At 56.4% G+C, this 24879-nt stretch overlaps 8 protein-coding genes across 8 annotated transcripts; 4 read left to right on the top strand and 4 right to left on the bottom strand.

Moving 5' to 3' along the window:
* Positions 1 to 610: 610 nt before the first annotated feature.
* Positions 611 to 3112, top strand: SPBR_05643 (f-box domain containing protein; the record flags this gene model as incomplete). The annotated part of the gene is made up of 1 exon (XM_040763906.1): positions 611 to 3112. One exon carries the CDS (start codon positions 611 to 613, stop codon positions 3110 to 3112), a length of 2502 nt encoding a protein of 833 aa, XP_040622201.1.
* Positions 3113 to 3330: 218 nt separating this feature from the next.
* On the bottom strand, positions 3331 to 4933 carry SPBR_05852 (ornithine cyclodeaminase; the record flags this gene model as incomplete). The annotated part of the gene is made up of 2 exons (XM_040764115.1): positions 3331 to 4595; positions 4693 to 4933. 2 exons carry the CDS (start codon positions 4931 to 4933, stop codon positions 3331 to 3333), a joined length of 1506 nt encoding a protein of 501 aa, XP_040622200.1.
* A 1463-nt stretch (positions 4934 to 6396) lies between these two features.
* SPBR_06123 (carbonic anhydrase) lies at positions 6397 to 7267 on the bottom strand (the record flags this gene model as incomplete). The annotated part of the gene is made up of 3 exons (XM_040764385.1): positions 6397 to 6971; positions 7078 to 7188; positions 7252 to 7267. 3 exons carry the CDS (start codon positions 7265 to 7267, stop codon positions 6397 to 6399), a joined length of 702 nt encoding a protein of 233 aa, XP_040622199.1.
* Positions 7268 to 10996: 3729 nt separating this feature from the next.
* Positions 10997 to 11859, bottom strand: SPBR_09219 (large subunit ribosomal protein L7Ae; the record flags this gene model as incomplete). The annotated part of the gene is made up of 2 exons (XM_040767345.1): positions 10997 to 11707; positions 11779 to 11859. 2 exons carry the CDS (start codon positions 11857 to 11859, stop codon positions 10997 to 10999), a joined length of 792 nt encoding a protein of 263 aa, XP_040622198.1.
* A 1071-nt stretch (positions 11860 to 12930) lies between these two features.
* On the top strand, positions 12931 to 14268 carry SPBR_05943 (cytoplasmic tRNA 2-thiolation protein 1; the record flags this gene model as incomplete). The annotated part of the gene is made up of 1 exon (XM_040764206.1): positions 12931 to 14268. One exon carries the CDS (start codon positions 12931 to 12933, stop codon positions 14266 to 14268), a length of 1338 nt encoding a protein of 445 aa, XP_040622197.1.
* A 311-nt stretch (positions 14269 to 14579) lies between these two features.
* Positions 14580 to 15201, bottom strand: SPBR_06203 (uncharacterized protein; the record flags this gene model as incomplete). Its single annotated transcript, XM_040764465.1, has 4 exons — positions 14580 to 14600; positions 14692 to 14874; positions 14950 to 15042; positions 15154 to 15201. 4 exons carry the CDS (start codon positions 15199 to 15201, stop codon positions 14580 to 14582), a joined length of 345 nt encoding a protein of 114 aa, XP_040622196.1.
* A 961-nt stretch (positions 15202 to 16162) lies between these two features.
* On the top strand, positions 16163 to 20376 carry SPBR_05505 (histone acetyltransferase SAS3; the record flags this gene model as incomplete). Its single annotated transcript, XM_040763769.1, has 2 exons — positions 16163 to 17009; positions 17258 to 20376. The coding sequence occupies 2 exons, from the start codon at positions 16163 to 16165 to the stop codon at positions 20374 to 20376; spliced, it is 3966 nt and encodes a 1321-aa protein (XP_040622195.1).
* Positions 20377 to 22919: 2543 nt separating this feature from the next.
* SPBR_05908 (type III polyketide synthase) lies at positions 22920 to 24363 on the top strand (the record flags this gene model as incomplete). Its single annotated transcript, XM_040764171.1, has 2 exons — positions 22920 to 23053; positions 23124 to 24363. 2 exons carry the CDS (start codon positions 22920 to 22922, stop codon positions 24361 to 24363), a joined length of 1374 nt encoding a protein of 457 aa, XP_040622194.1.
* Between the last annotated feature and the right edge of the window lie 516 nt (positions 24364 to 24879).

Raw genomic sequence — 24879 nt, 5'->3', positions numbered from 1 at the left:
TTCCGCTCCTTCCATGCCCTGTGACACATCTTGTCAGCAATGTGTCGCTATTCTGCCGACTCGCACAACATCGCCAACTTGGGAAGGAGCTGGACGTTACGGGGGTTCTCAGACAAATACGATCGCCAAGCGTTCCTGCCCAAGGCAGCCCTACAGCTTCTAGGCGCATTGGGGACTGGCCTGGCCCACTTGCCGTTGTACCGAGCCTCGCTGACTCGGATATTGTGCAGCGCCTCAGCGCTAAGGTGTTAGTGAAGAGTCATCCCCTGAACCTGAAAGGATCTACGGCAGTCCGCTAGAAGAAGCTGCCGAACCCTGTAATGTGCACCTCTGGAACCAGGCAGCCAAACCAGCCAGGCTCTTTCCTACTGTGGCACACGTCATTGGAGGAAAGTGCAATGAAGATATAGCACGCGATCTTGCCGCTCTTCACTACTCAGACACTGCTTCTTCTCTCTCCATCAACAACAAACATATCAACAAGCACCCAAGCACCTCTCTACGGTTATTTCTGTGGCATCTATGCAAGCTAGCCACAATGGCTCTCTTTCGGTAGTTTGCTACTTGCATTTTTGCACAATTTAAATTGCATTTATTTGTTCCACGGAACATGGCCAGTCATCGAGCAGCCCTCGACCGGCTGCCAGATGACATTCTGTTTCTCATTCTCGAGAACCTCGACACGGCCCGGGACCAGGCCAGCTTGAGCGGGACATGCCACAAGCTCCATGGCTTCATGCAGAGCGAGGGCTGGCGGGCCTTCACACGCCGTTGCTTCCCCGGTGTTTTCTCAGCCGAGCTCCAGGGTCAAGCCAACGCCAATAGCTCCGACGGCACCAATGCTGTCGGCCACAGGAGCCAGATTGACGCCAGCATGCGCGACGGCAGAGATGGCGAGCCCGGGTGGAGCGCCCTGGCCGAGTCCCTGACATGGCAAAGCCGGGCTTGGGACCGCCGGGCCTTGGCCTTCCAGGCCCTGATCCCAAAACAGGACCACATTCCTCGCCACAAGCGGCCGCGGCCCTACATGCCGTCCCTGGCTGTCCATTTCCAGGCGGACCTGGCCGACAGCGGCAAGGCGCTTGGATTGGGCGTGAATGGCGAAGAGATGCTGGTCATTGGCGCCGGCGAGGACATTGTCGCCCGTTTCCGCAAACGACCTCCCGTCGAAACCAAAGACGGTGTACCCGTGAACTTGGTCATGCATGTTTTGGACGGCCAGGCAGCTGGCTATCGGCCGGGATTCGACGACGTGCGAGCCGTGTCTGTGATTGAGAATGCCATGGGCATGCCGCGTCGACGAGGCATTCTTGCCGGTCGAGACAACGGTGATGTCTCATTGCTGTCTGCGGAGCCGGATCAGACCTTTGGCCAGCTTCTGGCCAAGTTCGTGCCGAACCACAACACCAAGGTGGACCAGACCCGCATCTACAGCATCGACGTGTCGACCAACCCGCGGCATGTGGCCGCTTTTGGGAGTAGCCTTCATGGTGGCCTTGCAGCGGTGACAACACCCTCTGACATCCTGTTTTATCCCATCCCTCAGCCAAAGAGCACGTCGGATTCCTCTGGGGGTCAAGCGGCTGATTCGCCGGCAACGATACACTCTGTTTCTGCATTTCCCTTGGAAGACGTCGGCCTATATCCCAATGGCAACCGCCAACCTTTCAATGCTCGATGGATGGAGGCTGGAGGGACGCTTGCCGTTGCTATGGGCGCCGGGGCGAACCCACTGCGATATCTCACTGCGACGCCGACTGGCCCGGTTGAGCTGACGTCGGCGTACACAATGCCTGATCTCATGGAGCACTACAGCCTGAAGGACACCACCCTAGTGATCCCGACGTCGCTCACACCAGTGCCGTATTCATCCATCACTGGCGGAAACGGACATCTCACGCTGAGCGGCTGGCGTGATGGAACATGCCGCTTGCAAGACCTGCGCACAGCCAGCCCCTACGACATGATATATCAAGACAATGTACTCGGTCCCCAGGAATCTGCGCAGGCGATGCTGATTTGGGGCACCGATCGCTTCATCACGGGCAACCAGAACTCGGCAGGCCTCAAGGTCTTTGATCTGCGCTGGCCGCGCCGATACTACCACACCGACGCTCTTCCCTGCTCGCAGTCGCTCCCGTTTCCCACACCTCCCGTGCCCACGACCGCAATTAGATCGACAAACATGTCTGGGCTGTCACTCGCCGATGGACCGGGTACGTCACATCGAAACACGAGGCCGATGCCGTATTTTTTGCCGCCCGAGTTGCGCACTGCCCAGAACTGGCCGCCGCCGGCACCACACGTGCCATTACACCTACGCCACACGAAGCGTTGTGATGTGCTGCGTTCGATTCGTTGCCGCTGGCACACGGCCTCTCGCGACTTGTTTTACCGGTCGAGCGCGTCGCTGTTCTTGCAACGCTCGCTTGAGGCCCACAATGTCACGGCCACGGGCGTGTTCGCACTCGTACGTGCATCCTCGTCCGACCTGGCACCGTCCAATTTCTACGCCGGGCTCAAAAACTGCGTCGTTGAGTCGTATCTGCACGAGCAGGTTGTCGGCGTCGAGTCGCCTCGCTATTCGGGTCCACGTGGCGGGCTATCGGGTCAAATTCGGACGGCCATCTGGACGGACGGGGGCGGCGCTCCGTATTTCGGCTACCGCGAGCCCACGTCGGGTTCGATAACGACGGCAGTGAAAAGCAGCATTGGCAAGGGGAATAATAACGCCAATGGCAAAACTGGTGGCAGTGGCGACCGAGCCCTCTACCAGACGTATGACCTGGATGTGGCGCTCATGGAAACGGGCGATAGCATGGCCCGTCCCAACATTGAAAGCGGACCGATGTGGCTGCCACGCTTCCGCAACCGCAAGTACGAGTTTCAGCGTGTGCCTCGGTTCCTCTTTGACAAGACGACCAAGGAGGACATGCGCGGGTACGACAAGCGAGGCATTGATGCTGCCGCCCGCTTGGACGAGACGACGCGGATCAAGAAATGGAGCCATCGCTTTGGCCGCAAGGATGTCTCCGAGGACACAGTGTCGTTCCGTGACCGGTACCAGCATCGCCTGGACTTTGGCCTCCAGGACATCGTTGATTTTCAATAGGATGCAGACCATGGTCCCGCCGCAAGAAAGCAGGTATACGAGTCTGTGGGAATGCCGACAGTTTTGTTTGTATTGTGGACTTGGGAATAGATTTGTTTCGGAAAAGATGCTGGGCGGGAAACGGAAGGATCCACTTAGACAGAGCACAAATATCATAATATACACAAACATATTGGAAATGTCATAAAACCACTGATCGTTTTCATTTTCATGTTCGCTTAAAATCCTGGCACGCGTGTTCCAACGCCCTTTTCGCGGGCAAAGTCAATCAGCCGCAAGCCGACGCTGAGGTCCATGAGACCGAGCCCCACGCTCTTGTAGATGACGTTGCCTCGCTGCAGCCAGCGCGCCGACTGGTCCTCCTTCTTCTTGCGCCGGTCGACGGACGCCTGGCTCGAGCTGCGTCGGTGGTGCCGCGGCGTCAGGCTGGACAGCAGGCCGCCACTGCCCTTGCGCGCGGGTGACGCGGACCGGCTGTTGCTGCCGCCGCCACTGGCCACTGTAGGTGTTGTCGGACTCGCAAGGGCGTCGGCCGTGCTGGGAGCGTGGGAGGTTGTAATCTTCGGCATGGTGTCCTGGCTGCTGCCGTAGACGGACGACATGGCCGGCCCGTTGAGGCTGAGCTTCTCGAATTCGCTGGATGTTGCGCTGAAGGTGCTCGCACTCGACAGGCTCTGGATGTCCTCGGACGAGTCGTCGTCGAGCAGCGCGACGCGCGACAACATGACCAGCTCGCCGAGCTCGACGAGGTGGCGCGGGCCGAGTCCAGCTTCGGCGATCTCGCCGGCCTCCTTGAGCGCGCCGTCGAGCGTGTCCACGACGACGACGCCGCCCTCGACGGCGTGCTTGTGGTAGTGCACGTGGGTCTTGTCGGGCGTCTTGGTGGCTTGGCGCAGCAGCTCAGCCGGCAGCTCGCGCATCTCGTGCGTGTACGAGCCAATGGCCACAATCAGGCGGCCGCGGCGGCGGCCCTCGTGGTTGGTCAGGACACGGTGGTCAAACAGAGGTTCGGTCGAGGGCGTGCAGCAGAAGATGACGTCGGAGCTGCGCAGGTTCTCGGACAGGAGACGTTCGTAGTCGTTGTAGCCCGTGGTGAGGATGCTGAACTTGGTGTCGGAGGCCCAGCCCTCGCGCTCCTTGACGGCCGTGGCCATCTTGTAGAAGCGGGCGACAAAGGCGCGCGACGAGTCGAAGCGGCGGCTGATAATGTTGACGTGGCGGATCGTGTCACCGCGGAGCAGCAGCGCCAGGCGGACGTGCCAGTAGGCCTGCTCGCCACAGCCAAAGACGGTGATGTTCTTGACGGTGTCGCGGCGCTGCAGCAGACAGGCCGAGGCCAGCGCCGTGCGGAAGGCCGTCAGCGTGCTGGCGTGCAGAATGCCAATGGGGTTTCCCGTCTCGGAGTAGAGCGTAAGGGCGCCGGTCGGCCGGATGTTGGCCTTGGCCTGCGTGCCCACGGGTGGGGGCAGCGTGTCCTTTCTCGCTTTGGAGAGTGTAATCACTATATCGACGGACATGTATGTTAGCATGGGACAAAACCTATCGTCTCGACAAAAGCCAATCTCCAATCTCCCGCCTACCCTTCATGCCCAGTCCCTCCGTGCTGCATGATGGCATAAACAGCGTTGTGCAGCCGGTGACTGGCGATGTCACGGACGTCCGCGGCGGTTGCTGGATGTCGCCATCCTGAACACTCTGGGTGCCGGTCGAGTACTCGTAGAGGGCCTGCTTCAGGACGCTGCGGAACGACTCCAGCTCGTCAAACGTGAGGTAGTTGAGAAGCTCGGCAATCTCGTCGTCCTTGAGAATCGTGAGCGACATGGTGGCGTGCCGGTGCTGTTGTGCTTGTGTCTGCCGTCGTGGAACTGTAGATACGGCTGCCACTGGTGATGATCGACCCAAGGTTGTTGTCTGCCGGTTTGCCTATGTAAGTGCAACGTGCACAGGGCTGCCCTTGGGCAATTAGGCCGTGTGTCAGAAAGTGTGATGGGCGAGCGGAGTTGTCGGGGTCGGGCAGTCGGAACAGAATCGGCGAAGCTACTTTTCAAATAAAAAAGTCGGGGAAAAGCTGCGATCAGATGGGTGCTCTGTTCTCTACTACAACTGCAATCGTATATCAACAGACCAGTAGAGAGCCAAATCGAAGACTATGGTTGGGATGTCGAAGCTGTGTTCTGCCCCTCTGGCGTTGTCGCGTGTGGATAGGTGAGAGAAGTGAGTGCGTCACCAATGCGCGATCCGTCTTGTTTTCTTTGTGAACTTTCGCCACACGGGAATTAGCTCTCTGCTATACGGAGTTGATTCTGGGCTGCAGTGGATGACACAAGCGCTAAACCGGCCCTATCTTTTGACAAGTCTGGCAGGCGCAACCATGCCGTCTGCGTGTGCTTGCCTCGCATGGTGGGGTTGTGACGTGAGAGGAAGGGCCAAGCGGCGGGGAGGACTGTGAAAGGAAGGAACGAGAGAGGTAAAATGGAAGGAACGAGAGAGCGAAACTGCTCCGCGGAACGGAAGGAGCAAGGGAACTTCAATTGTACTTGAATGAGAGTGCAGGATCGATCAAGGAAGTCGCACTGGTAAAACAAAGTGCAAGGAGAGGAGGGACCGTTTCTATCAGTGGGGTATCATGTCTTAGCTCAGAGGGCAGAAGCTGAGGAAGGCAACCGAGAGGCCATCTTGGTAAAAGAGAAAGGCGACAGAAGCAAACAAAACGGAGAAAGCACGAGGCAAAAGGCGGTGTCTGTGATCGACAAGCCCATTGGCAGTAAACATAACAACGGCTCTTACATCGTATGGCTTCGAGCTGGAAAGAAACCTACTCGCGGCTGACATCGAGGAAATGCAAAGCAACAAAATTCAATTACATATGCTCTCCCCAAGTCTACCTGGCGTGCTAAGAAAGTATGTATTCCGAAGAACCGGGAGAAACAGAAGACGAAAACAAGAATGATAAGAACAGAGGCGACAGCCAAATCGCTTCGCTGCACATGATATATAGAAGGGCCTCGATCTCGCTGCACAGGATGAATGATGCTTCGCTCCGATAAAATATAAAAGCAGTGCAAGAGAACAGAGAAGACCTCAAAATCGTACAAGACATGAGAAATCGACATGACGACAAAATCACGCAAGCCGAACCCAATCCGGCCACCATATGTATGCTCTAACCACCCCAACTCTACTTGGGCAATGGGGACGCCAGACGGCGGAGACCGACCGGAACCGCATTTCAACGCCACCAAGAAGACTCCGAAACGGATAAAAAAAAAGATGCGAGCACCGCATCATCGGATGGCCATGGAGGCGTTGCCGGCACGGAAGACGAGCACGCCGTGGTTGCCACGCACCACCTCTTCGCCGCCAAAGATGCCGGCGCTCTTGCCGGTGCCGTAGCCCAGGTCCCGCACGCGGCCGCTGGGCAGATCGAACAGGCAGCCGTGGACCTCGAGCCCGCGCTCCTTGATGGCCTCCTGGATGACGACGTTGGCCAGCAGCACCTTGACCCCGGCCTCGACGTTGAGCTCGGCCATGCGCACGGCGCGGACCTTGTCGTCGCGGATGGCCGCCAGCTCCTCGGAGTGGGCCGCACGCAGTGCTTTGAGCGGCGTCAGCCACGTGTCGAGCACGCCACCGACACGGGAGTCGCTGAGCGCGGCAACGGAGCCGCCGCAGCTCGAGTGGCCGCACAGGACAATGTATTTCACTTTGAGGTGGACGACGGCGTACTCAATGACGGCGGAGGTATTGATGTCGGTCGGCGAGATGATGTTGGCGATGTTGCGGTGGACAAAGACGTCGCCGGGTTGCAGGCCGAGGATGGTTGTCTCGGGACACCGCGAGTCGGAGCAGCCTAGCCAGACTGGAGGACGTGGGGTTAGTACGCAGTCTCATGCCAGGTTTGCCCTTTTGTTTTCCAGCGACTGCTTCCAGTGCAGCTTCCCGACAGCTTGTTGGCAACAACTTACGAAACTTTGGCGACTGTCCACTGGCCAAGTTGGGAAAGAAGCTCGGGTTTTGGTGCGCCTTGTAACTAGCCCAGGCCGCGTTGGAGCTTAATGCATAGCTGAACGAGCTCTCTGGAAAGACCGGTCAGTATGAGACGCTTGGTGAGAGTGTCGGTTCTGGATCGTGTAACATACGCTTGCTGTCCGCCATTGTGAGGTGTGAGGTAAAAGTCGAGGCCTAGACTGGTCCGAAGTGACCGAGGTCGGTGAAATTGCAGTCGTACCGTGTCGTCCAATATTATCGAGTAGGCGAAAATGGCATCAGAAAGACGAGAAGCGGTTGAGACGAGGGTGATAAGGAGGTTCGAAAATGCCAGCTCGGCCTGTACTACGTAGATATTGATGAATAAAGGGAGAAATAAAATAAAAAAGGGAACAAAAAGATGGGAAATATAAAATGTGAAAAGGGAAATAAAAGGGAAAAAGAGCAAAACTCACCCCATCGGAGCAATGCAGGACCAAGACCTCGTTGGTGAGGCGAGCAAGGGGGTGGTGGGCGTGCGTGAAACAAATAAGGCTAAAAAGGCAAAGAGACACAAGGAAATCGGCGGGATGAGGCAGACCAGAAGAAGAACTTCTCCGTGGAAAGGGAACTGGGCCAGACATGAGCAGGTGATGCCACACGCAGGTGGAGGGATTAACAAATGCGGCGACACCACCAGACGAGACATACGGGGTTGTGAAAGTGACAGCACAGATCTCGTCGACAGTTACAGGAGGTGCCAGGACAGAGGAATACTCCGATGGACGAGGGTGTGTACGAGGATGACGGAAAGGGTGCGAGGGATTTTGAGAACAGACACACAGGGGTGTCGCGTGTGTAAGTGCTGAAAGAGTGTTGGGGGGGAAGGGTGTATTGGAAAGCAGCGGTCGATCCGACTGGTCCCTTTCTGCCTCTGTTCTTCACGGTGCTCTTTTTCTGCCTTCCTATTTTCGTCTCGTTGTCTTGGGAGTGGTGCTCGGCCAAAATTCCAGTGTTCCCTGAATGTTGTTGACAGTATCTCTTTTGTTCTTGTTCGCGCAGTTTTTGTTTTCTCGTCTCGAATATCAGAGTTTTATGTTGATTTATTTACGTGGCCATTTTCAACATTCGCTCCTGAGAGATAACACGACAGTTACAGTTAGTCGAGGGTGTAGGGCGTGAGGGTGGTTGAGAAGGCGAAAATAAAAGAATAACAAAGTATCAAACGGCGCGGAACGAAGAGCGCAAAAGACGGGGTGCCTTGGAAATGTATTTGCGCGAGATGGCGAGCTGCTTTCGGAGCTCGGTGAATTTGAAAAGGCATGCATAACAGGGCACTGCGTTGTCAGACGAAAAGAGGATGGCAATGATGGAATAAAGGCGTGTTATTTTTCTACCTCGAGGTTGCATTGAGGATGCCGTTTGGTGTGTGTCGGCCAGAGCCGTGGATTTAAGGAAGGTGCAAGCGGTGCACGTCAAGAAGAGAAATGTGAAAGGCGCGATTTGCTGCATCCAGTTCAACTGATACCAAATTTTGGCGGGAAATCGCATGATGCGAGTGAGATGGACAGCACAATAGCCACACACAGCACACGTGGACCAGGCAGCATGACCACAGAGGCAATGGAGAGGGGTGGGGAGAGAAGAGACCGGAAGAGGGAGAGACATGGCAAATGGAAAGACCGGCGAGGCTTTGGAGAAAGGAAGCAGAGCCGTAAAACTGGTTCCTGGCAAGGGCGTCTTCACAGATATGGGATGCCACGACGTAAACGACATGGTATCATCGGATGCAGGCGCCACTGTCATCGCGAATGACGGCGCAGAGATGCCCTGTGCTCCTGTTTGTAGCAGTGCTTCCGGGCCCTGCTGGGAGGACCGCTTGGTGAAACAGACGATTTAGGTCTGCTACGTCCCGTTGTCGCCCCTGCTTTTCAACCCCGTCGGCCTACGACACGCTGAGGACGGGGATGGCAGTCCCTGGTCGGTGTGCATCACACGCAAAGAGGCAGAATTAGATGCGGCGGCAGCAAGCAGCTGAAACTCGTCTGTGTCCATCATGTCCGGGGTAATCGTCAACAAACTAGAAACTGCACGTATCGCCCATCTCCTCTTCTTATTAGCTTGAGGCGATCCCCCTTTCATTGCGGCCGGCCGGAGAAAGACGTCTGTTGAAAGGAGGCGAGTCTGGCCACGCCACAAAAGTGCGTTGGCGTTACGGGGTCACATATCAGAAGGCAGAAGACGGAAACGGCGACATACTCCCCCTAAAGTAAACACTACACAATGTGAGGACGTGCTTGGCGAACGTGAAGTGGGAGGGGGAGACGTTTAGTAGGTCGCAATCATTAGTTTTAGTAGCTTTACCGCATCCAGGGAAAGAGCACCAGCCAAGTCGGTTTTATTTATTTCATTGTTGCCCTTCTAGGCGCCAGATTATAGAATATGGTCACACAGCCCAGTGAAGGAGTGCATCGGCGGGGTAAAGAGGGAGAGAGCTTTGTTGAAGTTGAGGAAGAGACGGTCTGGAGCACTTGTCGCAGTGGGTAAGACGCTCTCGCCAACCTCACAAGGGTGGGTGCACGTCGAAAATAATAATATGCAGCGCACTCTGTGCTATCACAAGGCAGCCTCAGAAGTGACAACCAACAAAAAAGACCAGGAGGAGCAAACAAAAGAAACAGCAACGCCAGCAATTGGAGACGAGCAAGTCGTCAACTTCAACAGTCCGGTTTCTCCTGTCTCATTTTTGTGACACCCTACCGTCGATCGGTTGGTTTCCTTCACACTGTTCCGTGCTCCGGCCATCTGTGTCCGTTACAGAGCCCAGGGAACTATCTGTGCACTTGTGCCATTTGGTCGGCCCTTGTCGCATTCTCAGCTTTCCCCTTTTCGAAACAGGGCATTCTCGCTGAATTCGCATCCCAGGGCACCACATCCTAGAACAAGGCAGCCGCTGCGCATCGCACCACCATGAGTTCCTTCCGTTTACAGCACACAACATACAACAGCACTCCCCACGCCGGGTCTCCACTGTATTTAGCACTATCGTCTTCCTTGACGGCTTCACTCAGATTTGTCCACTTACCCCCACCCTGCCCTTGCCGTTTGCAATATCATTGTTGACTGTCAGTGCTATTTCTAGATGTCACCTGACATTTGCACACCTTTACGGAGTTCCAGAGACACTTCATTGTGCTTTGCTTATTCTATCCCTGAATGCATCAGACACACCATAAACCCAACGCGGCCAGACACACATCCACACCCTCTTGTTAGGAATGTCAGTGAAGTCCGTACCTCTTGTCCGTGAACTCGGCCTCCTTGTCAGACACTCACCACCCTCGCTCCGTGGCTGATATTCGGTCTCGCAGAAGTTTGTGGCTCAGGCTCTACTCTAGAATGCACAGTGGCAGATGCGGCAGCACATGCCACTCACAAACACATTCTTGGCTCTCTCGGACGGACAGTAAGCCTTCCATCCGGTATCGAGACTGACGCCTGACGGGTGACGACCATGGGTCCACGACGCACGTCAAACAGCTTGGCACTTGACTTTTGTCGTTCATTCGCGCAGAGTGCGACATACAGCATTACGTACGTCGTATGTATCCTCGTCTATTTTGTACATTGTGCAAGTCGATTTGGCCGCTTCACATATCACACATGTCACGAATACGAACAATGGTAACGTTTATGACCTCTTTTCTCTTTTTTTGGTTGTCCTTTTTGCAATTTTTATTTTGCTTTTCTGCCTATAAAATAGTGTTTTGGTGACCAGGACGCCAGGTGGTCCCGATGTGGGAACAGCACCGCTCGCATGCAAAACGAGAAAAACGAGGAAAAATAACAAGATTCGTCACGGAAACGTCAAAGAGAAGGCGAGGTGTAAGAGAGACCAACAAAAGACCAGCCTCGCGCTTACACCTTGATGGCGGACTCCAGAGCCTTGCGCTTCTTCTCGGTGCGCTTGTTGGCCTTGTCGCCCATGATACCACCACCCCACCGCTTGCGCGCCTCCTCGTTCTTCTCCAGGTAGCCCTCCTTGACGGCCGAGACGAGCTTGCTCAGCTCGGTCTTGTCCTCGGAGCGGACCTCGGTCAGGGCCAGGACAGCGGCCGTCTTCTTGTGCACGACAGTGCCGAGGCGGGCCTTGCCCTTGATGATGGCGTAGGGGACGCCCATCTTGCGGCACAGAGCCGGCAGGAAAACAACGAGCTCAATGGGGTCGACGTCGTTGGGGATCAGGACGAGCGAGGCCTTCTTGTTCTCGACGAGGCCGACAACGTGGTTCAGGCCGTACTTGACGGTGTAGGGCTTCTTGCTGACGTCCTCCTTCTTCTTGCCCTCCTTGATGGCGGTGGCCTCCTTCAGCAGGCGCTCCTTCTTCTCGGCCTTGGTCTCCGGGCGGTACTTGTTGAGCAGCTTCAGGGCCTGGGCGGCCGTGTTGCGGTCCAGGACGTGCTGGAACTGGGCCAGTGCTGGGGGCACCTTGAGGCGCAGGCCGAGGATCTTCTTCTGGCGCTGCTGGCGGACGTACTCGGGCCACTTCACCATGCGCGACAGGTTGCGGCGGGGCTGGATGTCCTGGCCGATGCCGTAGTTCTTGGGGCGCTTCTCAATGAGAGGGTTCTGCAGCGAAAGGGTCAGACAGGCGTCGGTGAGGACGAAGAAGTGCCAGGCCTGGGGAGAAGAGTACGAACCTTGGGGGCCTTCTTGCCAGCGCGGGACTGGGGGAAGGGGCCGGAGCGGCCTTCTTGCCGGTAGCTTTGGGTGCCTATCATTGAGAAAAAAAGATCAGCATGTGTGATCTTTTTTAAACTCTAGTAGAGCATCGAACCTGTAATGCGAAGCGATAGAGGACGTAGAGAGAGACATGAGTGTGACAAGGGGACGAGGCCGGCGTTTCTGCTCAGCCAATTTCCTCTTTCATCTCAAACGTCCTCGCCATTCATATCGCCCCATCATGAGGTCGAGCGGCTCAGGCCAATTCATCACCAGATTGTGTCGCCACCGCTCTCATGCCAGTGCACATTTGCTCTCTTCCTCTTTCGAGACGAAGTGAGGCAAAGGCAAGGACGAAGAGAGGAAGCTGGACAACCAAGCGGAAATTTGGGTTGCTCAGGTTGGTTGAACTGAATCACTCAGCCTGGCCGTTCTGCACAATGAAGCGCATACTAGGCAGAAGCACTGTTCGCAGAAATCGACCGAAGCCATCAAAGTCAAATGCTTACCATTGTGTCGAGATGTTGTCCTGCTGTCGTTGGTGATGAGAGACGTGAAGACAAAGAGGAAGGGGAAAAATAACGAGCCTTCGAAACGTCGAAAAGATTTCCCTAATAGTCGAACCCAACCTATAAAAAAAACGTACGCTAGCTGGGCCAAAAATGTCGTGCGCGCAAAAAAACTAGGGTTGGAGGGGCAGAAAGGTGCGGAAAAATTGATTGGCCGGAAAATCCGTGCTGTTCGGAAAAACTCTCTTCATGACGCTAAAGTTGCTCCTTCACGCCTTCCCTTTTCGGGCTTACTAGGGAGCCAGGTTGTTCTGGTCGCCACTTTTCGGTGGCGCGGGCAGCCATTTTTGGTAGCCTTTGCAGTGAGCTTTGTTCTTACCAAAATAAAGTGGGTCTATCTGAGCCTCGTGCATCCCAAGATCAAACGAATCTTGCGAAAGGCTGATTGGTCAGTCGGTCGACGATTCTTCTTAGTCCAAGGCTGCAGTCACAACCAAGCGTCCCACCTGGTCTACCTGCAGACTTCTTGCTGCGTCCGTTGACTGTTTATTTCTTTTGTTTAGATATTTGTTTCGCCGATGCACAGATACAAAGTCAACAGCCACTGTTCATCCTCCCACCATGGCCCCTGCGCTATGTGTGCTCTGCAAGACGGAGCGTGCGCTCATCAAGCGGCCCAAGAACCACCAGAAGCTGTGCAAGACGTGCTTCATCGCCGTCTTTGAAGACGAGGTCCACCACACGATCACCTCGTCGGGCCTGTTTGGTCCGGGCGAACGCGTTGCGATCGGCGCGTCCGGTGGCAAGGACTCGACCGTGCTGGCTTCGGTCCTCAAGACGCTCAACGAGCGCCACAAGTACGGCCTGGACCTCGTTCTGCTCAGCATCGACGAGGGCATCAAAGGCTACCGCGACGACTCGCTCGAGACGGTCAAGCGCAATGCCGTGCAGTACGACATGCCTCTGAAGATTGTGGGCTACGACGAGCTGTACGGTTGGACCATGGACCAGGTCGTCGAGACCATTGGCAAGAAAGGGAACTGCACCTACTGCGGCGTCTTCCGGCGTCAGGCTCTTGACCGCGGCGCCAAGCTGCTTGAGATCAAGCACGTCGTCACGGGACACAACGCGGATGACGTCGCCGAGACGGTGCTGATGAACCTGCTGCGGGGCGACCTGCCGCGTTTGTCCCGAAGCACAAGCATTGTGACGGGCGGCGACCGTGCCGACGTCGATGTGAAGCGCAGCAAGCCGCTCAAGTACGCGTACGAAAAGGAGATTGTGCTCTACGCGCATCACAAGAAGCTGGACTACTTTAGCACCGAGTGCATCTACAGCCCGGAAGCATTCCGCGGCAGCGCGCGCAGCCTCATCAAGAACCTCGAACGGGTGCGTCCGAGTGCCATCCTGGACATTGTGCGTAGTGGCGAGGACATGGCCCGGCTGGTGCCCGGCGCTGCACCCATTGCATCCTCCTGTTCCTGCTCCGGGTCCGCAGGCAAGGCTGGAAAGACGACAGCAACAGCAAGCAAGGCCGCGGCAGGTGCACCACCATTGCCAGTCGACGACGGCACCGATGGCGGGGGTGGAGCAGGCGGGTGCGGCTCACAGGGCGGCCGCTCGTCGGGCAACGAGCTGGCGGCGATGGAGGCACACCTCAAAAGCAACGAGGCCGCCGAGTCACTTGAGACCGACATGGCCTCTCTGTTCCTAGCCCGGAAACAGCAGCAGCTGGACGACGGACACGTGCCTGCAAATAAAACGAAGGCTGCTCCGCCGCCGGCACCGACATCACCAGCAGCAACGTCAACGCCCAGCCAGCCACAAGGCAGAAACGCAGTCGCCAAGCAAGTTCTCGGAACGTGCGTAAAGTGCGGCTACATGTCCAGCCAGGCCATGTGCCAAGCGTGCACATTGCTGGAAGGCCTGAACAAGAACCGGCCACAGATCCAGATATAGGTCCTGCATCGTCGGCGTTTTTTCTCGTTCCTGGTGGTCCCATCCCACTTCACATCACATAGACTGTATAGACTTTACGACGCAATGACAATTTTTGAGATATCCCGTAAAAAATAGAACAAAGTTTGTTGTTTTATGTACTGGTGGTGCAATCCAATTCGATTGCCAAACTGTGGGTGTACGTGCGTCCGTTATGACAAGGTGTTTTGCTGATTCACGACACAGAGCGGACAGCACTTCCTTCCGGCGCGGTGACAACGACCATACATTCAACGTATCCTCCATTTCGTCACATCGTCGCTGTTTGCCGCTTATGAGAAGCGCTTCTCCAACTGCAGACACATTGGTTAGCTCCCAGCAAACAGGTTTTGAAACAACAGTCGGACAGCATCTGGCAGCATCCGGCAGCTTCAGTTGACGTACTCTCCACGGGTTGTTCACTTCGAAGCCTGGCGGCGCCGATGGGTTGTCTGTCTGTCCTCGTAACAGGCCTGTGAGTCTCCGGTCGCGGTCCATCACTACGAATTCGATGCTGTTAGTCCACGAGCGATTCGAGATGCATTTCGAGCTGCGTTTGTCGTCGTTCGGGCCCTTTGCAAATACGCACTTTGCTGCAATGGTAGTCAGCATCCTGAGTCCAGCATCGTGTAAATCTCTTGTCCGAATTCGGCTCAAACTCACTCTGTCCCACTGGTCAGTCGACCGCCGCGCCCGCTTGCCGCCGTTCTGCATGTGCCGGATCTTGGACAGGCCGGCACCTGAAACACCAAACATCTAGAATTGAGCAAACATATTGTCCTTAGCAACCTGTCCTAGACTGGTAACCTAGTAGTCCCCCGTATCGCCGTCAGGCCATCTTCGTCTGCTGATCGGGTCGCGGCTTACGACAATCATGATCCCGTACGGGATAAGAGTCTCGAAGGGAACAGGCATTGTGGGTGGTGGTGATGCGATGAAGCTCGCAGCTGCTTTCGATTGAGTAGGTGGGTTCGCAGTCCGAGATTTTGGCCGTCGAATCCGAAGCCTGGGATCGTGGTCGTTCGCTCGGTCGTGAGGTTCGGCTAAGATCTCGAATTGAGGGAATGTTCAATTGCCTGCCTCTCACTGGCGCAGCAAAAAACTTGCGGCCTGAGGCCACAAGCTACGCGGGCATTCTCAAATACAGCAGGTGCGGACGCCCGTAATAAAAGTGGAGCTTCTTTCTCAGCACTGTGGAATTTGGGGCCAGGTCGCGTTGGGTTACATAATGTGACTAACGAACAAGGTGGCACGCAGTGGACGCGGAGAAGGGGAGGAGCTGTTCGCCAAAGGGGCAGGAGCGGAGGAACACATACAAACCGGCGATCGTGCAAGCCAAAACAACGTCCTTGCGGCCACTGAACAACCCCGTTTCGACGCGTCCTTTATCACCAACGCCGCGCCTTTCGCTGTACCAGAACCTCTATCGCGACCAGCAGCCTTAACAGAGCGCGTTCGGCACCTTTTCGGCCGACAATCAGCGCCGGCGCAACCTGCAACGCGGGTCTCCATCCCTGCACCGAAAAAGTGTTGCCACCTCCACTTCTCCTTCACCTCACTACGATTTTGTTGCCAACGACAGCATCCTTTTGCACGTCTGTTGCTATCGGCATTGCGTACCCGGAAACACCACATTTGGAGGCCACGTCCTGTTTGCTGTGGCTCGCCTCCCTGCAATGCCCACGCTGGCGCCTGATCGACCAGCGAACTTGACGGCAATCTGGAGACAGTAACGCACTTTATTCCCGCCTTTGCACCTCGTCGCTCCCATCTCGATACTCTACTCCGTACAACATACCCTTTTTTGCGCCTTGCGCACATTTACGGACCGCGCCGGGGCGGTGGATGACCCGCCGAGAAGGGGACATTTGCAGCCATGGCGAGCGAGCAACTTATCCAGGAGGAGCTTCAAAGCAGCGCGGCTGTCTCGGAGCCAAGTGCATCGTCGCAAATGGACGATGACGAGAGCACCGGAACGCTCGACCGGGCCGCTCAGCTTGGCATGACAAACGGCATGAAGAGCGACGCCTCGGCTGGTGACGGCGAACGTTACACGGGAGAGGAAAGCGAGGAGTTGGAGGAGGAGGAGGACGCCGAAGGGGAAGAAGACGATGAATTCCACGACGACGCAGACGACTACGAGTCCGACGGCGCCGGCGAGGACGTCGAGGACGAGCTGGACGAGGACGACACAATACTACCAACAGCAGCAGGACGACGACGCCTGCGTGTCAAAGACGATGACGGCGAAGACGACGAAGAGGAGGGCGATGATGACGATGCCGAAGGGGAAGACGACAGCGAACAAGGCCGCGACGAGGACGAGGCGTCGGACGACGACGCTGTTGGCGACGCTGAGGGCGTAGGTGCGGTTAAGATTCGGCCTGGTGAAACAGAGGACGACGACGACGACGAAAGCGAAGCCAGCGCTGCTTCCGGGGAGTCCAGTGACGAAGAGTGGGAAGAGCAGGCACGGAACGCCAATGACGACGATGAGGATGAAGAAGTGGAGGAGGAGGAAGAGGAGGAAGAGGTTGGAGACGAGGACGAAGGCGCAAGCCAAGTCGGTGCCGCCGCAGAACATGTCTATGACGACGATGAAGAAGATGAGGACGGGGCGGCGTTCAACTATCACTTGGACTGCCTGTACTGCAGGCGAGGCTATGGCAAACCCAGAAAGAGCGACCCGAATCTCTGGACATGTCCAACGTGTACAAACAGGGGTAAGTCTCTGGCAAGAGACACATGCAAAGAATGGGGCAATGGACATGATGCTAACTCGCAACCCCAGCGCATGTGGAGTGCTCCTACCAACATCAGGCGCCCGACGGGTTTACTGCAGAGGGTACGTATTCCCCAGCGAATTTGTGTTTGCTGCAGAGTGATAACCATGCTCTTTTCGTTTCTGTTTGCTAACACGCACAAATAGAGCCATGGCAATGCCCGGATTGTGTTGCGAAAATCCGCACAGAAGCAGGAGACGCTGCTGTCGAGACGATGGACGTTGATGGAAACGGAACTCTCCAAACGACAAACGGAGCGGACGTCGCAAATGGGACACCTCCAAAGACAGCAATACATGCGACACGCAAAGCCAACACGCCAAGGTCGTCGCCAGCATTGCGTGGTTTAGGCGCAAATACAGGCTTTGTCTCAGAGGACCAGACAGACGGTGCACCGCGCTCGTTGCGGAAACGGCGAACATCGCCGGTCGAGAGTGTCGACAGCGGCATGTCCCTGCGCAAGCGCCGGAAGAATGTGACGGCAGATTTGAGCATTGACGGGTTTACCGATATCCACAATTCGACAGTGCCGAACTCGGCCCGCTCCCTGCGGATAAAGCCGCCTGCCGCGTCGCAAGTTTCAGTTGTGAAAAAGACACGAGGCAGTCTCATTCTCAAGATCAAAGTGGCACCTGCCGACCTGCGCAGGATCACAGTGAAGAAGCGCAAATACACAAAGCGCGGCACGGCGCCACCAAGGATCAGCAAAAAAGAAAAGAAACGACTCGAACAGTTGGCCGCGGAAAACGGACTGTCGGTCGGCAGCGATGCTCTTCCTGTGATGCCGTCCACCACCGCATACACGCAGCCGTTCTACTCCTTCTTTGACAAGGACACAGACGAACAAAAGGGCAAGCCGTACGGTGGCATTCTCACCGAGGCCGAGGCGGACACGTCCAAAACGTTCCCCACTCCGGACGACCGGCGGCGGTTTGACGATGCGAAGCAAAAGGCCGAGGAGGAGTGGCGGGCGCGGCTGCTTGTCATGCAGGCCGAGGCCGAGGCAACCCAGCCACCCAAGAAAAAGAAGGCCGCAGGCCCTGCCAGCCAGATTGAGTGCATCGAGTTTGGCGGGTGGGAAATCGACACGTGGTATGCGGCACCGTATCCCGAAGAGTACAGCCGCAACCGTGTACTCTACATTTGCGAGTTCTGTCTCAAGTACATGAACTCGGACTACGTGGCGTGGCGGCATAAGCTCAAGTGCCCGGCCAAGCACCCCCCGGGCGACGAGATCTACCGGCACGAGTCCATCTCGTTCTTTGAGGTGGACGGGCGGAAGAACCCGGTGTACTGCCAGAACCTGTGTTTGCTGGCCAAGTTGTTCCTTGGGTCCAAGACTCTCTATTACGACGTGGAGCCGTTTTTGTTCTACGTGCTCTGCGAGTACGACGAGTTTGGGTACCACTTTGTGGGGTACTTTTCCAAAGAGAAGCGCGCCAGCAGCCAAAACAATGTCAGCTGTATCCTGACGCTGCCCATTCACCAGCGCAAGGGCTACGGCAACCTGCTCATTGACTTTTCGTACCTGCTCACGCGGGTGGAGGAGAAGACGGGCTCGCCCGAGAAGCCGCTGTCCGACATGGGCCTGGTCTCGTACCGGAACTACTGGCGCCTTGTCCTGTGCCGCTACCTGTTGGACGCGATGACGGCCAGCAGGGGCGCCAAGCTCGGTCTGTCGATCAAGCAGATCTCGGACGACACAGGCATGACGGCCGACGACGTGATCTCGGCCCTCGAGGGCCTGCGGTGTCTCGTGCGCGACCCACAGACGGGTCTCTACGCGTTCCGGGTGGACGTGACCTACTGCCGCGAGTACGTGGCCAAATGGGAGTCCAAAAAGTACGTGACGCTCAACCCGGCCGCGCTGACGTGGACGCCCTACGTAATGGGTCGTGGTAATGCCACAAACTTTGAGCTGGGGCCGGCACTCACGGCCATTGCACCGCGCGAAGAGGACGAAGAGCCAAAATCGGGCGAGCGGTTTGTGGCTCGCCTCGCCAACAGCGACAGCATCTCGACACAAGGCGGCCTCACAAATGGCGTTGCCGCAGACGCTGCGGCGACGACCGCAACTTCGGGGGACGGCAAGGCGCTGGCCTCGTCCGCCATGGTCCTTGAGTCCACGGAGCCCAACGACAAGGACGGCATTGTCTCCGAGACGAAAGACGAGGCGGACACAAAGACAAACGGCGACCACAGCGCGGCATCGGCAGCCACTTCAAGCAAAACCCTTGGAGCCGATGCCGATGCCGATGCCGATGCCGATGCCGATGCCGAAGCCGACGCGGATGCCGATATTGAACCCCCAGTCGCCAACATTATGAGCGACATCAAGTCCGAAGACAAGGACGATGACGACAGTGAGGGCGACGAAGCTGTCGGCAGTAAGAACCGTGCCACGACGGCGCTCAACGGCACGGCGACGGACGCGGCCCACGAAATCCACGGTGCGGCGCCCGCGCCGTCCGTGGCGGGCACAGCCAATGGCTCACAAAAGCAGGACGACAGCGGCAACGGCGGCGACTGGGCGGCAGCCTACAGCTCGGTCCCGACAACGCGGTTTGTCGTGTTCCCGCCGGTATCGGCGCGCCGTTTGAACAGCTATCCACGGGCACCGATCGGTCGGCCACCAGGCGCCCGCACAGGCAGCGGCAACCGCGCACGGAGTCGCCACAACACCACGGGCCACGTCCGGCGGGCCGTGGTCAGCGCGTCGCGGCCCAAGGCACCGAGCTCGTCCAAGAAAAAGACGGGCGGCACAGGCCGCGGACCTGGCCGCTGGCCCAAGGGCACCAAAAAGAGCGACTACGGGAATGCCGACAGTGGGCCGGGCCTGCCGCCGGCCTGGCTTGCGCGCAAGATTGCAGCAGCAGAGTCGCATAAGGCAGGCTCAGGCTCGGGCTCGAGCTCGGGCGATGCAGTCAATGGCGGCCCCAAACACGAGGGCGAGGCGCACGATGCCACGGCCTCTGCCGCCGCCGACGATGAACATCCGCCGCCACCCTTCACGCCGAGCCGCCAACCCGCTGCCAGTGGCGACCATCACGACGACGACGACGACGACGACGACGAGGCCGATGCCGAAGGCGAAGACGACGACGAGCACACCGTGGCGGACACCGTGCAGGTGCACACGCCGACGCTGCCGACGCGGCTGGCGGACAAACGCGGCGGCGTGAACGGCGCCGTGTTGGCATCCGGGACTCGAGGCCGGTCGTCACCGCGGCTGGGTAAAATCAAGGCTGCCGCGTTGCACGACGGCGGTGAAGCTGATACGGTGATGGTGGATGTTGGAGAGACATAATTGGCAATCAGACTTGGTGTACTGATGCTTCTTTTTTTAAAAAAAAACCCCTTTTCAGGAAGATGTACATTTTAATTCCAGTTGGGCAGCATGGCGTTCAGACGTTTTGCATTTCTTGTGTGTCGATTATTTCTATGTATTGGAGTCCTGTTTTTTGTTTCGATTATTTTCTTCCCTGTTATCCCATTGTTTCTTGGCTCGCCCTGTCGGCTTGACCTTTGTTTTATTATGTTGTCTTAAACTGTCAATACCCTCTATTTTAATGGCAACGCATCCAGGATGACTTTCGTAGACGTGCGCCTTGACAAGTGCGCCATAGCGTAGATTCGGGCAACTGTTGGCTTTTATTGTTATTCTCCGGCTCTTATCCGTGTTGGAGATTTCTGTCACCTTATTTTATTTTATTTTTTTCTTCGACAAAACAAATGTGAAATAGCCCAAGCCAAGTCAGGTGCCTTCCGCCCCTACACTTCCCCACTGCCGTCGGTACATCCCACCTCCCACCTTCCCCCATAAGCCGCTACGACGCAGCAGTTGCACCGACAGCACGGTACGCTATGTTTCACCGACCCGGGCCAATTCCGTGCTCCATTCGCCGTGTCGCCCTCCCCATCGCACCTGCCACAGACGGAGCCCGGGCGTGTCAGGAACGCCAGCCAAAATGCACCGCCTCAGTGGACTCCAATTCTCACTCTGCATCTCGCCCTCGGTTTTGTATCATCTTGTCTCGCGTTGCGCATGTGCCCTGCTCCCGTTCAGCTGCAAGAGACCGCCGATTCTCCAAAGCAGTCTAGATGCATCCCTGCCCCAGCACAAGCGTCGACGGCGCACCTTGACATGACCTTCTGCGCAGCGCTGCAGTACGGCCACGTCGTCGGCTGCATCCCTTGCCCCATCGTTCGCACGTCATTACGCATGTCTTGCATTCCGGATTCTGTGTTGTTTTGTGCTTTTGCCTCCCAAATCCGCCCGCTGACCTTGATATCCCTGCGAACAAGTGTCGTCCCCAGGCTCCGCCTCACAATCCTTCAAAACAAGGCAAACCACCAGGGAAGCAAGTCGATGTAAAAAAGGATAAACCGGATACCGACCCAACGCACAATGGTAAAATACAACCCGCCGAGTCTGGTGCGAATTCTCGGGGCTCTTGGCTGGTGTTGCTGCTACTGGAGAAAGTACAAAACGACAGGGAGATCACACGCTTGTTTCAGCACATGCAGTTCGAAACAGACCATCCACAGCCCTCTGTTGTATTCAGCTTTGCCAACTTTATCAAACCGCCTTATCTGTTCTCTCCTTCTCTCCTCAACGTCGTAGTTCTCTTTACTTTTGATCTGGTTTTGATCTAGTTCTAATTTACGTTGTATATTCTGTCTATTATCTATCAAGTTTCTCTTCTTCACTCGCTGCCTCGCCCGTTTATCTTCTGCATCCTCTTTTTGCATCGGCAATCCTCGAAACAACAAAACAGCCGGTTCCCCGTCTCAAATCAACATCCAAAGGTTGGCATTCGGATCTCGGGTCACCTCCGCATTCAGGCACCTTTCGATACCCGGGACAGCTCCAGTTCCCACCTCGCAGCTACCAACCGGCACTTTCGTTCTGCGCCGCATTGTACCTTGTGCGTGCCGCTCTTCCCTCTTCCACGATCCTCCTGTATGTTCCCAATAGGAATTTTCGTATTCTCCACAGCCGCCTTCTCTCGCACCATTCCCAGCTGGCGAGCTTTTACTCTGGCTTGTTTCTTGGCGGCAGCTGTCCACCGGTTTCCAGCGTCTTTCTCGCTCCCTCGGCACTGTTTATGTCCTCCGTTCACCCGTTGACGAGTCTGCATTGCTCCTGTTTCCTGTTTCTTCGAGAGGCTGACTTTCAAAAGCAGATTCACACACTCCGGCCGCTCCTGCCTCTCCCGGCTTGTAGTCAACAACCAGGTAAGATCTCTTGCCGATTGCGTCAAATTCTAGGTCCTGCGTGCCCCTCAATTCAGAAGGCGCGGTTCTGCAGCGTTCCTCGAACCTGCCCTTGCCTTCGTCTTTGCTATTTGTCTGCCATTGGCCAATTGATGTGGATCGTTACTTCTTCTGTCGTCCACTCGCTCCTTCCCGTTCTCCCTGTTGCCCTATCTGCGCACCGGTCCTGCACAAGTTTGCAGCTCGTTTGGTCTGGTCGTTCCTTCCCATGCAATCGTCTGTCGTCACATCCTCTTGCCGTTTACGACGAGTCTCAGGCCTCATTTCTCAACACTTTGATCTCAACATATCTTTTCTCCAACTCTTTTTCCAGCCCTCATTTTGTACCCCTGACTTAAGTCTGACCTCCTTCACTCCCTCACCCCCACCATTTTACATCACTCTCTGCACAATCAACGATCGGCAACAGACTCGCGTGCTCACATAAACTAACGTTTGTTGACGTGGGCTTTCAAACTAGGATCGGCAATCCCCCAACTTACGTCACCGCACTTAACCACACTTTAAACACGCCAGCACCTGGCAGCCACCAGAGACTCACAGCCGTCTCCGAACAGACTCCCAGCCGTCACAATGGCCGCTCCAAACACTTTCAAGAGCAACCTGGGCCTCTCCATTATCGGAGTCGGCCGCCAATACCCGCCATACTCCCTCAAGCCCGACTCTCTCAACACATTGAGCAAACGATTCTACCCAGAATCACCAGCGTAAGTGCATCCTGTCGTACGCGTCCTTGTCGCTCGCCCTACAACCCATCTAACTGCTGTTCGTCTGCAGAATGACCAAGGTGCTGGGTATCAACCAGCTCACTGGTATTGAGGCGCGCTCGTCCATTGGCACGCCGGACCACCCCCTCGTCAACCAGGAAAAGGCACCCACCATCAAGCAGCTCAGCGACATCTTCTTCCAGGAAGGCGTCCCCCTCGCCGTCCAAGCCGCGCAAAAGGCCATTGCAGAGGCCCGCATCGACCTCTCGCAAATCACCCACGTCGTCGCCAACACCTGCACCAACAGCGCCAACCCAGGCTTCGACCACTTTGTCGTCAAGGGTCTCGGCATCAAGCAGCAGGTCGAAAAGGTCTTGCTGCACGGTATCGGCTGCAGTGGCGGCCTCGCCGGCCTGCGCACGGCCGCCAACCTTGCTCTGGGACACACCATGCAGGGCAAGCCCGCCCGCATCCTGGTCGTCACCCTCGAACTCAGCACGATGATGGTCCGCAGCGAGCTCGACAGCATCCACGAGCTGCAGGAGACCCGCATCGGCGTTGCCCTCTTCTCGGACTGCGGCAGCGCCGTCGTTCTGAGCAACGGCATCGGCGAGTCTGCCGAGCCCATCTACGAGCTGCTGGGCTGGGACCACCGCATGATCCCCGACACCGAGGAGGACCTGGGATTCGACGTCGATCCTGTGGGCTGGAAGGTCGTGCTGTCGCCCCGCGTGCCCAAGCTGGCCGCCGAGGTGCTGCAGCCCACGTTCAGCGACCTTGTCGCCTCCGTGCCCCATCTCCCTCCCACCTACCAGGCCGCTGCCGACTTTGACTGGGCCATGCACCCCGGCGGCTCCACCATCTTGTCCGGCGCCGAGCGCGCCATGGGCATCTCGCCGGAGCACATGCGTGCCAGCTACGACACCTACATCAACCACGGCAACTCGAGCTCCGCTACCATCTTCAGCGTGCTCGACCGCCTGCGCGAAAAGGACATGGACGCCTGGGCCCCTGGCGGCAAGGGCCCCAAAGAGTACATTATCGGCTGTGCCTTTGGGCCGGGCATCGCTGTTGAGTCGTGCATCCTGAAGCGCAACATGCGCGTCACCGGCATCGACACGCCTCCCGAGACCGAGAGCGAGGCCAGCCGTAGCGAGGCAGGCGATGCCGGCGAGGAGAAGACGACCGCACCATCGATGGCAACGACGACAACGGCATCATCGATCACAGCCGCCCCTAACCAGGCGACACAAGCAGAACCGCAGTCCATCACCCCGCAGGTCAACAACCTGGAGCTGGACTCGAACTGATTAGAACTGGACATTTGTGGAGTTACTGCAAGCGATTTGTAAGGTGACGCAATGGGATGGGCGGATGTATCTTAATACCTGTGGATTTTGTGTTTTTTTTTTTCTTTTTTTCGCTGTTCATATTAAATGTATACTGCTATTGTTGACTTTCGTCCGTCACCAACAATGGTTTATCGTTTACTGCCTCGTTTTACGTTCACTTGCGATACGGAACCCAGCAATCTGTGCAAGGGAAAGAAGTATTTTTATACACATCAGGTCGTCTTTTTAAGTCGTGTGCAGATTGCTCGGCATCTAGTGTTCGAGACTGTTAGAAACAGCTGTTACTGAGGGCAGTACAACAGCAGCCTCTACAACGTTTGTGAATCAGTCACCTCCATATCACCAGAGAAATGCAAACAATTTCAAAATGCTATTTTGACTACTGCTGCAAGTGGTATCATTTATAAACAAAAAACAAGCGCTGCCCTCTATCCAAACAAGAATCTTCCAAAACCAAAACCAAAACTCAATAAG

The sequence above is a fragment of the Sporothrix brasiliensis genome (genome assembly GCF_000820605.1).
Source record: "Sporothrix brasiliensis 5110 chromosome Unknown Cont15, whole genome shotgun sequence".
In the NCBI taxonomy this organism is placed as follows: Eukaryota; Fungi; Ascomycota; class Sordariomycetes; order Ophiostomatales; family Ophiostomataceae; genus Sporothrix; species Sporothrix brasiliensis.
This window is presented reverse-complemented; position numbering and strand designations above follow the sequence as displayed.